Source organism: Sapajus apella, unplaced genomic scaffold (assembly GCF_009761245.1).
Source record: "Sapajus apella isolate SASKATOON/1434 unplaced genomic scaffold, GSC_monkey_1.0 scaffold26, whole genome shotgun sequence".
NCBI lineage: Eukaryota > Metazoa > Chordata > Mammalia > Primates > Cebidae > Sapajus > Sapajus apella.
In genome coordinates this window covers 4,168,290-4,182,737 of record NW_022436966.1, presented here as the reverse complement: position 1 = coordinate 4,182,737, position 14,448 = coordinate 4,168,290, and the positions used below count along the sequence as shown (strand labels likewise).

The window sequence follows — 14,448 nt, the reverse complement described above, 5'->3', positions numbered from 1 at the left end:
CAGCCAATACTCTGATTATTTAAATAGTTGTGTTATGAAACAGATTCCAGAAATAGTCTACACTTAACTCTTATATATATTCATAATTCAGGAGTCCTATATATATTCTATGTGGTGGCTTCATACCAATGGCTATCATAATCATAGATCACTTATTGCTATGATATTAATACAGTAAAATGTTACATTCTCTTTCCAAAGTGCCATCATTGTTTTAAAGACAATAAAGTTAGCAGTTTATAATAATAGTAATAATAAATATTTATTGTGTGCTTATTATATGCCAAATACAGGGCCAAAGGCTTTTTAAAAAAAAAAATTTTGTAGAGGTGGAGTCTCCCAATGTTGCTCAGGCTAGTCTCAAACTCCTGGCCGCACGTGATCATCCCACCTTGGCCCCCCAAAGTAAAGTGCTGGGATTACAGGTATAAGCCACCATATCCAGCTCTGGGGCCAAGTGCTTTATTTATTTTTAATTAGTTAATTTTTTTTTTTTTTTTTTTTTTTTGGGACAGAGTTTTGCTCTTTGCCCAGGCTGGAGTAAAGTTGTGCTATCTTGGCTCACTGCAACCTCAGCCTCTCAGGTTCAAGAGATTTTCCTGCCTCGGCCTCTAGAGTGGCATGGATTATAGGCATGCACCACCACATCTGGCTAATTTTTGTATTTTTAATAGAGATGAGGTTTCCCCATGTTAGCCCAGCTGATCTCCAACTCCTCACCTCAGGTGATCCACCCACCTCAGCCTCCCGAAGTGCTGGGATTACAGGTGTGAGCCACCATGCTTAGCCTAATTTTTTTTTAACTGAGTTTCACCATGTTGCCCAGGCTGGTCTCAAACTCCTGGCCTTGAGTGATCTACCTACTTCAGCCTCCCAAAGTGTTGGGATTATAGGCAGGCGCCATCGTGGCCTGGCGCAAGTGCTTTAAATGTATGTATACGTTTAACAACCCTATAAAGAGGAAATTCTTATTGCCATTTTACAAATGAAGACACTAAGGCTAAGAGATATTAATTAAGTTGCCTAATGATACAGTAAGTAACATAACAAAATATAAGCATAAATCTATGCAATTTACTTCCTGGAATATTTAAAAGATACCTTTTTTTTTTTTTTTTTATGAGATAAGGTCTCACACTGTTGCCCAAGCTAAAGAGCAGTGGCACTGCCTCAGCTTACTACAACCTCCGCCTTCTGGGTTCAAGCCATTCTCATGCCTCAGCCTCCCGAGTGGCTGGAACTACAGGTGTGCACCACCACACCCAGCTAATTTTTGTATTTTCTGTAGAAGACTGGGTTTTGCAATGTTGGCCAGGCTGGTCTCAAACTCCTGGCCTCAAGCGATCCGCCTCCTTTGGTCTCCCAAAGTGCTGGGATTAAAAGCATGAGGCACTGCACCTGTCCTAAAAGATATCATTAGAGACTCTTCTTTTTTTGAGACAAGTCTTGCTCTGTTGCTCAGGCTGGAGTGCAGTGGCATGATCTCAGCTCATTGTAATGTGCACCTTCCGAGTTCAAGCAATTTTCCCATCTCAGCCTCCTGAGTACCTGAGATTACAGGCATGTGCCACCATAACCAGCTAGTGCTTGTTTGTTTGTTTGTTTTTGACAGAGTCTTTGTCACCAGGCTGGAGTGCAGTGGCACTATCTCAGCTCACTGCAACCTCCACTTCCCAGGTTCAAGTGATTTTCCTGCTTTAGCCTCCGGAGTAGCTGGGACTACAGGCACGCGCCACCACGCCTGGCTATGTTTTGTATTTTTAGTAGAGATGGGGTTTCACCAAGTTGGCCAGGCTGGTCTCAATCGCTTGACCTCAGGTGATCCACCCACCTTGGCCTCCCAAAGTGCTGGGATTACAGTCATGAGCCACTGCACCTGGCCAACTCTTTTCTTATGTTTTTTCTAGGACCATGTTTAGATTGAGAATGAATTCACTAAAGCAATAAAGATATAACAGAATCTTTAATTTCCTATTTTGCTATTATAACAACGGCTTGCAGGACAAAAATACAGCATTGGTGTTTTAATAGTTTTAAAACTATTAAACAGACCTGATTATTCATTATGGAAAATGAACCTTCTGGCCAGGGGCAGTGGCTTACACCAGTAATCACAACACTTTGGGAGGCCAAGCAGGTGGATCAGCTGAGGTCAGGAGTTCGAGACCAGTCTGGCCAACATAGTGAAACCCCCTCTCTACTAAAAAAATACAAAAGTTAGCTGGTAGTGGTGGCACGTGCCTGTAATCCCAGCTACCCAGGAGGCTGAGGTAGGAGAACTGAATGAACTTGGGAGGTGGAAGTTGCAGTGAGCGGAGATCTCATCATTGCATTACAGCATGGGCAATAGAGATTCTGTCTCAAAAAAAAAAAAGAAAAGAAAAGGAATCTTCTGTCAGGTGCATGGTGGATCACACCTGTAAGCCCAGCACTTTGAGAGGCTGAGGCTAGTGGATCACCTGAGATCAGGAGTTCGAAACCAGCCTGGCCAACATGATGAAACCCCGTCTCTACTAAAAATACAAAATTAACTGAGCATGGTGGCAGGTGTCTGTAATCCCAGCTACTTGGGAGGCTGAGGCAGAAGAGTCACTTGAACCTGGGAGGAGGAGGTTTCAGTTAACTGAGATCGCAGCATTGCACTCCAGCCTGGGCAAAAACAGCGAAACTCTGTCTCAAAAAAAAAAAAAAAAGAAGGCCAGGCATGGTGGCTCACACCTGTAATTCCAGCACTTTGGGAGGCTGAGGTAGGTGGATCACGAGGTCAGGAGTTTGAGACCAGCCTGGCTAACATGGTGAAACCCTGTCCCTGCTAAAAATACAAAGATTAGCTGGTTGTGGTGGCATGCGTCTGTAGTCCCAGCTACTCAGGCAGCTGAGGCAGGGGAATCACTTGAACCCAGGAGACAGAGGTTGCAGTGAGCCAAGAGTGTGCCACTACACTCCACCCTGGGCAAACAAGTGAGATTCAGTTAAAAAAAAAAAAAATGTGGCTCACTCGGTAATCCCAGCAATTTGGGAGGCCAAGGCAGGCAGGGATCACCTGAGATCAGACGTTCAAGACCAGCCTGACCCACGTGATAAAACCCCGTCTCTACTAAATATACAAACATTAGTTGGGCATGGTGGCAGGCACCCGTAATCCCAGCTACTCAGGAGGCTAAGGCAGGAGAATCGCCCCAGATCACATCATTGCATTTCAGCCTGGGTGACCCAGAGCAAGACTCCATCTCAAAAAAAAGAAAATGAGCCTTCTGAGTAAGAAGAAATCCTCCATCTTACAGGAGTATATTTAAATAAATTGACCATAGGATATACAGTTAAAATTTATTCAGTGCCTAGCCAGGCACAGTGGCTCATTCCTGTAATTCCAGCACTTTGGGAGGCCAAGGCAGGCGGATCACCGGAGGTCAGGAGCTTGGTCAACATGGTGAAACCCTGTCTCCAGTAAAAATACAAAAATTAGCCAGGCATGGTAATATGCACCTGTAATCCCAGCTACCCAGGAGACTGAGGCAGGAGAATTGCTTGAACCAAGGAGACAGAGTTTGCAGTGAGCTGAGATCAAGCCACCACACACTCCAGCCTGAGCAACAGAGCGAGACTCCGTCCCAAAAAAAAAAAAAAAAAAAATTACTCAGTGCCTATCACGTGCTGGGCTGGGTGCTAAGCACTTTACATGTATTAGATCATTTAATCCTTACATCCTCTCAACAAGATACTGTTTTTATCTTATTTTATAATAAGAAAACTAAAGGTCACTAAGCTACTAAGTGACAGAGCCAGGATTCAAAGCTGGACAATTTTCTAGGTACTGACTCTTTTAGCCACTGTACATATTGCTAATCCTTATCTGACACTGCCAAGCGAAATAGGAAAACACATTTAAAATCAGTCTTTCTGTTCTAATTTTCATATTGCCTATTTTAGGAGAGAGAATATCAAAAAGCAACAGTTTTATTTTAAATTTGAAAGAGATTAAATTTGGCAAAACATATGGTTGGTACAAAAATGCTTTTCTTAGCCATTAGGGAAAAGGTTCTAATTTGACAACTGAGAGTCATTTTTGCACTTTGCCATGCAATTCCAGCTAGCTGATATAAAACCATTTCGTAGATAAAGAAAAAATTGAAAGTAAACTCCCATACATATTGCTTAAGTCATTGTCCTAATCAGACACCAGGCAAATCCTAAAAAATGAAAAAATAACCTCAATGTCCAAGTGCTTCCTTTAAAATATGTATATTTCCAGCAAAATATTCTTCTGAAAATCTGTGTTACAAGGGAATGATTTTTCAATGACACATTAAAGACAGGGCTGCCAACCCTTTCCGTGAATAATCTAACTCTGGTTCTGAACCAATCATTTATTGCAGCTTGTATTAATAATTTATTGCTAACCAAAATCTGCACACAGTACTCTACCAGTATTTGAAGAATTAAATCTGGCTTTGGCTGGGTACATCAGCTCACATCTATAATCCCAGCACTTTGGGAGGCCAAGGCAGAAGGATCACTTGAGGTCAAAAGTTCGAGACCAGTCTGGGAAACAAAGATCCTGTCTCTACAGAAAAATACAAAAATTGGTCAGTTGCAGTGGCACGTGTCTATAATCCCAGCTATGTGGGAGGATGAGGCAAGAGGATTGCTTGAGCCCAGGAAGTAGAGGATGCAGTGAGCCAAGACAAAAAAAAAAAAAAAATCTGGCTTTATTCTACTCAATCAATTTGAGAAAAACTATACCTGCAGAAAGAAAAACTTTTAGAAATACTTGAGGGTAAAAACTACAAATGCAAAAAAAGAAAAGAAAAAGTGAAGAGCATATACTCTATACTGTCTAAAGTAGAAAGTATGAAAATGAATGACATCACCACAGAACTTATTTCTTTTGACAATAAATAAAGCTATTACTAAAAAACTAATTTGAGGCTGGGCACGGTGGCTCATGCCTGTAATCCCAGCACTTTCAATGGCTGAACCAGGCAGGTTACTTGAGCTCTGGAGTTGGAGACCAGCCTAGGTAATGTAGTAAAACCTCATCTCTACAAAAAAATACAAAAATTAGCTGGGTGTGGTGGTACACACCTGTAGTTCCAGCTACTGTGGAGGCTGAGGTGGGGGGATGGCTGGAGCCTGGGAGGCAGAGGTTACAGTGAGCCGAGATCACACCACTGCACTTCAGCCTGGGCAACGTAGTGAGATCCTGCTTAAAATTAAAAAAAAAAATCAAATTTGAATAGGTATTTAATAAAATCATTCCAATTATAGTCTCAATTGGGTTTAATTTGGTATTTCAAAAATGACTCCCAGAAACATGCTCATGAAAATGTCATGAGAGTTACAACAGGATAGAATGATAAAAAATATTTCTTCTTTTTTTTTTTTTTTTTTTTGAGAGAGTGTCTCACTCTGCTGCCCAGGCTGAAGTGCAGTGGCATGATTACAGCTCACTGCAGTCTCGACCTCCCAGGCTCAAGTGATTTTCCCATATCAGCCTCCTGAGTAGCTGGGACTATAGGCACGCACCACCATGCCCAGGTAATTTTCAAATTTTTTTTGTAGAGACAGGGTTTCACCATGTTGCTGAGGCTGGTCTCAAATTCTTGGGCTCAAGGGATCTGCCCGCCTCAGCCTCTCAACATGTTGGGATTATAGGCATGAGCCACCACACTCAGTCTATTTCTTCCTATTATGCTTGGTACTAATAGGTACCTAAGTAGGTAGATGTAAACTCCCCCAAAATACAGATTAGTGTGCTTAAAGTCAATATCAATGACTAAAATTAATGGGTTTCCAATTTGAAAAGCCTATATGACCACGTATTTCAGTCTTACGAAGTTTAAAAGTCCAATTAAAGTGGTTTAAGGGGCTGAGTTACTCAGTATTTACAATATTTACATCTAAACTCTTCTGTGATTCAGGAAGTCAGGCAAGCCTGCAGGAAAGTGTTCCTCTTCTGGCCCCTGGCTACAGAAAGGGTAAGGTCTACCCTGATTTAACTCATGCTCTTAGCCAGAATCAGCCACCTTCCAGAGTATGGCCACAGGCATGTGTTCAAGCTAGTGATGGAAAGGAGAGGCTGAATTTATATGCTTACAGCTCCATAACACATATAGGTATACATTTACATACATACATACATATATGTAGACACACACATCCTCTCCCCTTAAGCTTCCTTAACTCCACATTATAGTCATCAGACTTCAAATTATTTTCAAATCCTTTCCTTCTATCTATTTCCCATATTAAAAAAAAATCAAAGTATATATCTTGTTAGCAATCAAGATTATTAACAAAACCATAGTAATTAATTTTAGCAAAAAAGTTTTTCTTTATTTTGTATGTACTTTTTTACATCAAAATCCTGTGTTCTAAGGTCTGGATAAAGGCCAGAAATTTACTAATTTTAGGGGTATTCTTATCAAAAAAAAAAGAAAGCAGTAGCTTGAAATACATAGAATTATTTGAAACACAACCCTCATTTGAAACTTCTTTTTGAGACAGAATTCCACATGTCACCCAGGCTGGAGCATAGTGGTGTGATCACAGCTCACTGCAAGCTTGAATTCCTGGCCTAAAGTGATAATCCCACCTCAGCCTCCCAAGCAGCTGGGACACCACCATGCCCTGCTATTTTTTTGTAGAGACAGGGTTTCACTGTGTTGCCTAGGCTGGTCTCAAACTCCTGGGCTCAAGCGATCCATCTGCCTCAGCCCCCCAAAGCAGTGGGATTACAGGCACGAGCCACCATACCCAGTCAGATTTTAACTTCTTTCTACAATATTTTCATTATCGTTTATTGAGCAACTCCTGTGTTGCAGGGGATGTGTTATACAAGATACTGAGATTTCATAGATCTACTGGACAATGTCCTTGCAAATAAATTTTCTACTTAGAAGCCTATAAGAAAAATATAGCTTTTTTATCAATATTCTTTCTAAAGGCCTCTAACTAGAAAATGTACAAATTCTCATCCTTTATGATCCACAAAATCCTAACACAGTTTCTGAAACATAATTGCTATAAAAGAGGTGAAATTTTACCTGGGTTACAAAAGGCTGCAGGTAGTGGGAAAAGTGGTCTTTGTACAAATTGATGCAGAGGCTGTTTCTTAATGGTGTATGGATTCTTCAACATATGACAGAACCTACATTTAAAAACACATAATGAATGACATTTTAAGAGCTCTCATCTTTTAAAGTCAGTTTCTACTTCTCATGTATAAAAAAGACCTATGCAAAATTTAAACATAACCAGCAATAGAAACAGAGAGCTGACTTTTCATTTTTCATTTACGTTATTTCCACTTACTTAGGCAAGCAATATCTACAAACAATTCAAAATCAGGTAGAGCTCAAATGGAAATTACTACCCTTGATAACTGGTTATGCATAGAAGAATACTGCATCCAGGTATAAGAAACAGAATTGTATCTACATTAGTAACTTACAACCTGTAGTCCTAGACTCTTAGTTATGCACAAAGGAAGCAAATAACTATAAGCTTTTCTTTTTTCTTTTTAAAAAAAATTTAGAACTAGGGGCCGGGCGCGGTGGCTCATGCCTGTAATCCCAGCACTTTGGTAGGCTGAGGTGGGCTGGGGTTTGAGACCAGCCTGGCCAACATGGTGAAACCCTTTCTCTACTAAAGATACTAAAAAAATTAGCCAAGTATGGTGGCATGTGCCTGTAATCCCAGTTACTCAGGAGGCTGAGATAGGAGAATCACTTGAACCCAGGAGGCAGCGGTTGCAGTGAGCCAACATCACACCACTGCACTCCAGCCTGGGTGACAGGGTGAGACTCTTTCAAAAAAAAAAAAATTAGAACTAGGCAATAGAGTTAGATGGTTCAAAATTGATAAGGGAAAAAAGCATATATAGTGAAAGTCTCCCTCCTTTCCTGTCCCTTACCATGTTTCCCTCTCTCATAACCCATATTACCTGTTTTGAAAAGTATTTCAATACTTCACAAAGTCTAATAGAAAGTATACTACTGGGCTGGGCACGGTGGCTCATGCCTGTAATCCTAACACCTTGGGAGGCCAAGGCAGGTAGATCACCTGAGGTCAGAAGTTCTAGACAAGCTTGGCCAACATGGTGAAACCCTGTCTCTACTAAAAATACAAAAAATAGCCAGGCTTGGTGGTGGATGCCTGTAATCCCAGCTACTTGGGAGGCTGAGGCAGGAGAATCGCTTCAACCCAGGAGGCTCAGATTGTGGTCAGCCGAGATTGCACCATTGCTTTCCAGCCTGGGCAACAGAGCAAGACAAGAAAGAAAGAGAAAGAGAGAGAGAAAGAGAGAAAGAAGGAAAGAAAAAGAAAGAAAGAGAGAGAGAGAGAAAGAAAGAAAGAAAGAGAAAGAAAGGAAGGAAGGAAGGAAGGAAGGAAGGAAGGAAGGAAGGAAGAAGGAAGGAAGGAAGGAAGGAAGGAAGGAAGGAAGGAAGGAAGGAAGGAAGGAAGGGGAAGGGAAGGGAAGGGAAGGAAAGGAAGGAAGGAAGGAAGAAAGAAAGAAAGAAAGAGAGAGAGAGAGAAAGAAAGAGAGAAAGAAGGAAGGAAGGAAGGAAGGAAGGAAGGAAGGAAGGGGAAGGGAAGGGAAGGGAAGGAAGGAAGGAAAAGAAAGAGAAAAAAGAAAGGAAGAAAGGAAGGAAGGAGAGAGAGAGAAAGAAATAAAGAATGAAAGAAAAGAAAGAAAGAAAAGAAAAGAAGGGAGGGAGGGAAAGGAAGGGAAGGTAGAGAGGAAGAGAGGAAGGGAGGGAGGGAGGAAGGGAGGAAAGAAGGAAAGGAGAAGGGAAGAAGGGAAGGAGGGAAGGAAGAAAGAAAGAGAGAAATACTATTGTCCTTTTTTTTTTTTTTTTTTTTTTTGAGACAGGGTCTTGCTCTGTTGCCCAGGCTGGAGTGTGGTGACGCAATCCCAGCTTACTGCAACCTCCACCTGGGTTCAAGTGATTCTCTTGTCTCAGCCTTCCTAGTAGGTGGAATTATAGGTGTATGCCATGACACCTGGCTATTTTTTGTAGTTTTAGTAGAGACAAGGTTTCACCATGTTGGCCAGTCTGATCTTGAACTCTCGACCTCAAGTGATCCACCCACCTCCACATCCCAAAATGCTGAGATTATGCAGCCAACAATCTTGATAATGCTTTTCCTGTTTCATTTTGAGACAGGGTCTTGTTCTGTCACCCATGCTGGAGTGTGGTGGCATGATCAGGGCTCACTGCAGCCTTGATGTCCCAGCCTCAAGTGATTCTCCCACCTTAGCCTCTCAAGCAGGTATGACTACAAGCATGCACCACCATGCCCAGCTGGTTTTTTTTTTACTTTTTGTAGAGATGAGTTCTCACTATGTTGCTCAGGCTGATCTCCAGCTCCTGGGCTCAAGCAATCCTCCCACTTTGGCCTCCCAAAGTGCTGGGATTCTAGGCATGAGCCACCATGCCCTGCTTTTTATATGCTTTTTGGATGGAAACATATTAACCCAGTGTAGTAACTTTACTTTACTCTTACAGAGAAAACTTAATTGGCTATTTTTGATGGCTTTGACAAACTGAAAACAAAGGAAGGAAAGCAAATATTACTAGAAAAAGAAGTAAAAGGAGACTTTAATAGTGAAAATTCTTAGAATCCTAATGCAATTTACTTTAAAATCCAGTTTACTTGAAAATATCATCGTTATCAATTTACGATTGCCACTTCCTAGGAGCCATGGAAAAATTTTAAGCACAGGAGTCATTTATAATTGCCAATAGGTTCATTTTGTCCACTGTCCAGAAACTGCTAATTCATCAAGACAAGGGAACTGCAATGAAGAGTTTAATTTACACGGAGCCAGCTGAAAGGGAGACTGGAGTTTTAGTACTCAAATAGTCTCTCTGAAACTGAGGCCAGGGGTTTTCAAGGATAGATTGACAGGCCAGGGAATGGTTGCTCCTGATTGGTTGAGGATGCAATCATAGGGGTGTGGAAAACGGTCCTACTGAGTGCTTAGTCTGTTTGTGGGTGGACCAGTCAGAAATGCAAAAACCTGAAAAGGCTAATCTTAGGTTCTACAAGAGTGATGTTGTCTGCAGGAGTAATTGGGGAAGTTGCAACTCTTATGACCTCCAGAATAATGGCAGGCAATCATTTACATCTATACCTTAGTAGAATTCAGGCTCCTCTCAACCTCCAAACCTGGTGGTCTTTCGTTAGCTTTATAAAGGTGGTTTAATTTTGGGGAAGAGCTATTATCATTTGAACTATAAATGTCTCCCAAAGTTGGCTTGACCAAGCCCAGGAATAGGCAGTCTAGAGGTTAAAGACAAAATGGTGGTTGGTTAGAACAGTCTTTCGCTGTCACAATTTTCTGTTAAAATTTTTTGCAAAGGCAAAAATTGTGATCATACAGAAGATCACTTTAAAAAAAAAAGATTTATCTAATTATTTTCTGCTTAAAATAGGCAAGAAGCAACAGACAGTGGCTGTCACATTTTTTTCTCTCACAAAACTGGAATTCTGCTTGTGGAAAAGAATGAGTGGGCATAAATTAAGTATTAACAGAATACAGATTAACTGTTTCCTACCTTTAGTAATCCTTATACACCATTGATAAGCAAGACTACTTTACTGGGATACTGTGGGACTGTAACCCATAGAGTTTCTTAGATGCTATTGGAGAGATAAAAGGATTGGCACTGAGGATTCAAGAGAACAATGGAGTCAACACTGAATGGGAATCAAATAATCCGTGAAGTCCTGACTGCCATTCCCCACATTAGCTCCAAACAGTATTGATCCTGGTAAGAGCTGTCACCATTTTAAATTATATGAATCTATTACAGCACTTACAACTTTGTCATTATTTGTTAATATATCTTTCTTGCTAGACTGCATACTCAAGGGGAGAAACTGTCTTCATTTCTAGCTGCTAGCACAATGGCCTCAGTTCATCTCACAATAAAACTAATTTCACAGCTACCTCATAAAGAATCCAAAAATCCATGTAAAGTGCTTAAACTAGTGCCAGGCCATGCAGTAAGTGCTCAATAAATGGCAGCTGCTACCCCTTATTATGTAATTGGTGCCCAATAATTACTAATTAAATGAGTGAAGTCCAAGGTTTGGGGTAGAAATACCTTTTTCCATAGCTCACTACCTGAATCTGCGGATGCACTGGAATTTGGAAATACACTGGAAGAATAATATTCTTGTCCCTTCAGCCCAGGGAAAAGGTAGCAGAATGAATAAAGCAGCAGCACATTCCGACATATGGGTTTAAAGTCTTGTTTTTAAGTAAGAGTGGATTACATTATTCAAGGACGACATCTACTCAAACACAGTAGGTAACTAACAAAAAACCTTCTACTAACTTAAATCTTTTTAGGATATACATTTAAACCTCAAGACATCATTGACACTAAAATGTCTGATACTCGAGGGCAAATTCTCTGTAGGCCTTTTTCTCCAGAAGTAAAATCAAGATACACCTACATAAATGTCCTCTTAACAATGTTCAGAGAAGTCTTTGAAAGGTGAAAATCAAAGGTACGGCTCAAGGAAGGAAGAAAAACAAGGGAACGGAGTGGGCTTTAATGGTGGTGGGTGCAGGGAATCTAGGGGTCTGGATTCTCTTCGGAGTTCCACCACTTAGAAACTGTTTGACCGTGGACATGTCACCTCCTCTTTCAGGGCCTTATTGGGAAAATGAAGAAACGAGACAAGGTATTTTCTTCCCTTCTGCGTGACAGTTTGATTCTGTGTTTAAAAGAGGACATGCACCTGGCAAAGTGCCTGGGGCCAGACAGGCACATGATTTAAAAACAGTTCCTCCGTTCCGGCTCTATAGCCAGTCTCTACAGAGACTCAAGCACCGGGTCTCTGAGCCTAACACAAAGCTCCACAGAGTCCGCCCGGATTAGGCCACAGAAGCTCCGGGCTCCTGCACCTACAGCCACACACCTCAGGGCTCACCCCGAACTGCGGCGGACCCGCCGGCTCCATCAGATGCACTACCCACCCGCCTCAAGAGAGGGTCTGCAAGGCGGCGAACGCTCAGCGGGCTAAGCCCAGCGGCACCCCTACTTGGAGCTCCAGGCTCGTCACCTACCGCCTGCGCAGCCCCGCGGCAACAGCCGCAGCTCCCCAGCCCCGCCTGGCAGCCGCCGCCATCTTAATCCGGAGTGCCAGGGGTCTCCCGGACAGAACCATTAAAGATCTGCGCAGGCGCAGGCTGGCCGGGAGCTGGGCGGCCACTTGGAAGAGCGCACCCCACAGGCTGCGGGTGGCGCTGCTGCGGATAAGTGCGGTGGCCTGCGCTCGGAGGTTTGCGGCCTGCTGCGTCAGCCTGACCCAGAGAGGCGCGGGGGCGGGGGAAAATCTTTGCTGTTTGCGCAGGCGCCCTGGTTAATTCACGTAGCACCCTGAAAGCATGCTGTTTCCGTACTTTGCTTTAACTGCTATCTGGGTTTTTAGCTGGTGCTGGTCCTGCGGTTTCGAATGCTGTTCCCCGTCCCTAAACCTGACCCATTCCCCCCTGTAGGACCCTACTCAGTCTCCAGGCCCAGCTCAGTGACTGCCCCTAAAGACTCCCCGGAGCATCCCCTCTCAAAGGTTCTCGCGTTTCTCTTCCCCATGGGTCTGATGTAGACGTGTTTCTAACCCTTCCTCATAGGCTGTGCTTGTCGCCCGCCACTCGGTCATCTTGGACCAACCAGCACAGAGGACGTACTGGTACAGTGCTGCCCTTTTCTGGATTGACATAGGCATTGACTAGTTTCCAGAGCAGAGTTCCAAAGCCCATTATTTCCAGAACCTTTCTGGGAAATTCAGTTTTCTCAAGGACAACGGTTCTCAAAGTGCAGACTAGAGGCCAAAAACAGCAGGAGAACACGGTACGTTAGAACATGTTAGAAATTCTGGGCCCCACTTTAGACTTTGCAGAATCTCTATAGGTGGGGACTAGAAATCTTTTTGTTAGTTTTTTTTGTTTGTTTTTTCTAGAGACAGGATCTATCTGTCACCCAGGCTGGAGAGCAGGAGTGTGATCATAGCTCACCAAAAGTGATTCATCCTCCGGCTTCAGCTTCCCAAATTGCTGGGATTAAAAGTGTGAGCCACCGTGCCTGGCTATTTTTATTATTATTGTAGTAGTGGTGGTGGTAGTCGTAGTATTTTTATAGAGAAGAGGTCTCCCTATGTTGCCTGGGCTGCTCTTGAACTCTGCTGGCCTCAAGTGATCCCTCTCACCTAGGCCTCCAAAAGCTCTTAAGTTACCTCGCCCTGCCTAGTAATATTTTTATTTTATTTTTAGAAATGGGGTTTCACTTTGTTGGTCAGGGTGGTTTCGAACTCCTGATCTCAGGTGATCCACTCACCTCGGCCTCCCAAAGTGCTGGGATTACAGGCGTGAGCCACTACGCCCGGCCTTGCCTAGTAATGTTTTAACAGACTCTTCCCGGGATTCTGATGCCTGCTGAATTTGAGAACCACAGTTCTGGAAGACAGAGGACTGGTTTCTAGAATGGAAACAGCACACCTGTCGTTGAACAGGTTGAGACCACACCCAAGACAACCCTAGTCATTTCTGTGGCCCGGAGACACATCTAAGAGGGTGGGTGAGGTTTCAGGCCTGCAGCTCAGCGGAGCCTCGGCGCTGAGTGGGCTGTACCTCTTTTGGTTTGCTTCCCAATGCTGCCTACTTGTTTTTAACCACCAGTGGCCTTTCTCTGTTCCCACCCCCACCCCCATTCTAGACCTCAAGGTTGAGACAGTCCAAGACTCTCTTGTTGACCCTGAATCAAGAATAAAATGTGGCTCTTCCACCTGGGAACAATTGTTCTCTGTCTTCAATTGTTTTCTCTCTTGTAGATTCCTTATCATAAGAAAAATCCTCCCAGACCCAAATCCTCTTCCACTCTCTTTTCTTCCCTTCAGAGCCAAGTGGCTTTAAAAAGTTGTCTACACTCTTAGTCTCTAGCCTTTCACTTCCCACTCCTCAAGCCACTGAAAGGAGACTTCTATGTCCCATCGTTCCCCGGGCCTGCTCTAGTCAAATCACCCACAGCCTCTGTGCTGTTAACCTCAAGGACCATTTTCCATTCTTTCTTGACCTCCACAACATCAGAGGCTGAGGAACTCTCCCTCCCTTTTATAATCTTATATCTTGGCTTTCCAGGAACCACAGATTTTCCCTGCTACTTTTTTGGTTAGTCCTCCCCGGATTCCCTTGCAGGGTTTCATCTGCTTTCCCCTCCATGTTGGTGCTTTTTGGGCCCCCATTCCAGGCCCTCTTCTCTTCCCTTTCTTTTGTGATTGACAGATTTCACCAATTAGCATTTCTGTCAGCCGCCAGAATATGTTTCTCTCTCTTGCAAAATCTGGGTTAACAAAACATTAATTTTTGCCAGTTATTGATCACTTAGATTAAATGAAAACAAAGCAGATTAGAAACAGTGTGTATAGGGTGAT

At 42.9% G+C, this 14,448-nt stretch overlaps 1 protein-coding gene across 7 annotated transcripts in view; it reads right to left on the bottom strand.

Annotated features, from left to right (window-relative positions):
• The window catches only part of NFU1 (NFU1 iron-sulfur cluster scaffold), a 42,234-nt gene extending 29,893 nt beyond the window's left edge, over positions 1–12,341 (bottom strand). The window contains exons 1-2 of one of the 7 annotated variants that reach the window (XM_032291876.1): positions 11,999–12,341; positions 7,047–7,150 (exon numbers count right to left, since the gene is read on the bottom strand). Coding sequence is in view for 5 of the 7 variants with exons in the window: in XM_032291870.1 (XP_032147761.1) it covers positions 7,047–7,150; positions 12,089–12,189 (205 nt within the window). In the remaining 2 variants the exon portion in view is untranslated. Of the gene's footprint in view, positions 1–7,046; positions 7,151–7,689; positions 7,724–11,940; positions 11,960–11,998 lie in introns of those variants that run through there. The other 6 variants (XM_032291870.1, XM_032291874.1, XM_032291877.1 and 3 more) reach the window with 6 other exon arrangements.
• Between the last annotated feature and the right edge of the window lie 2,107 nt (positions 12,342–14,448).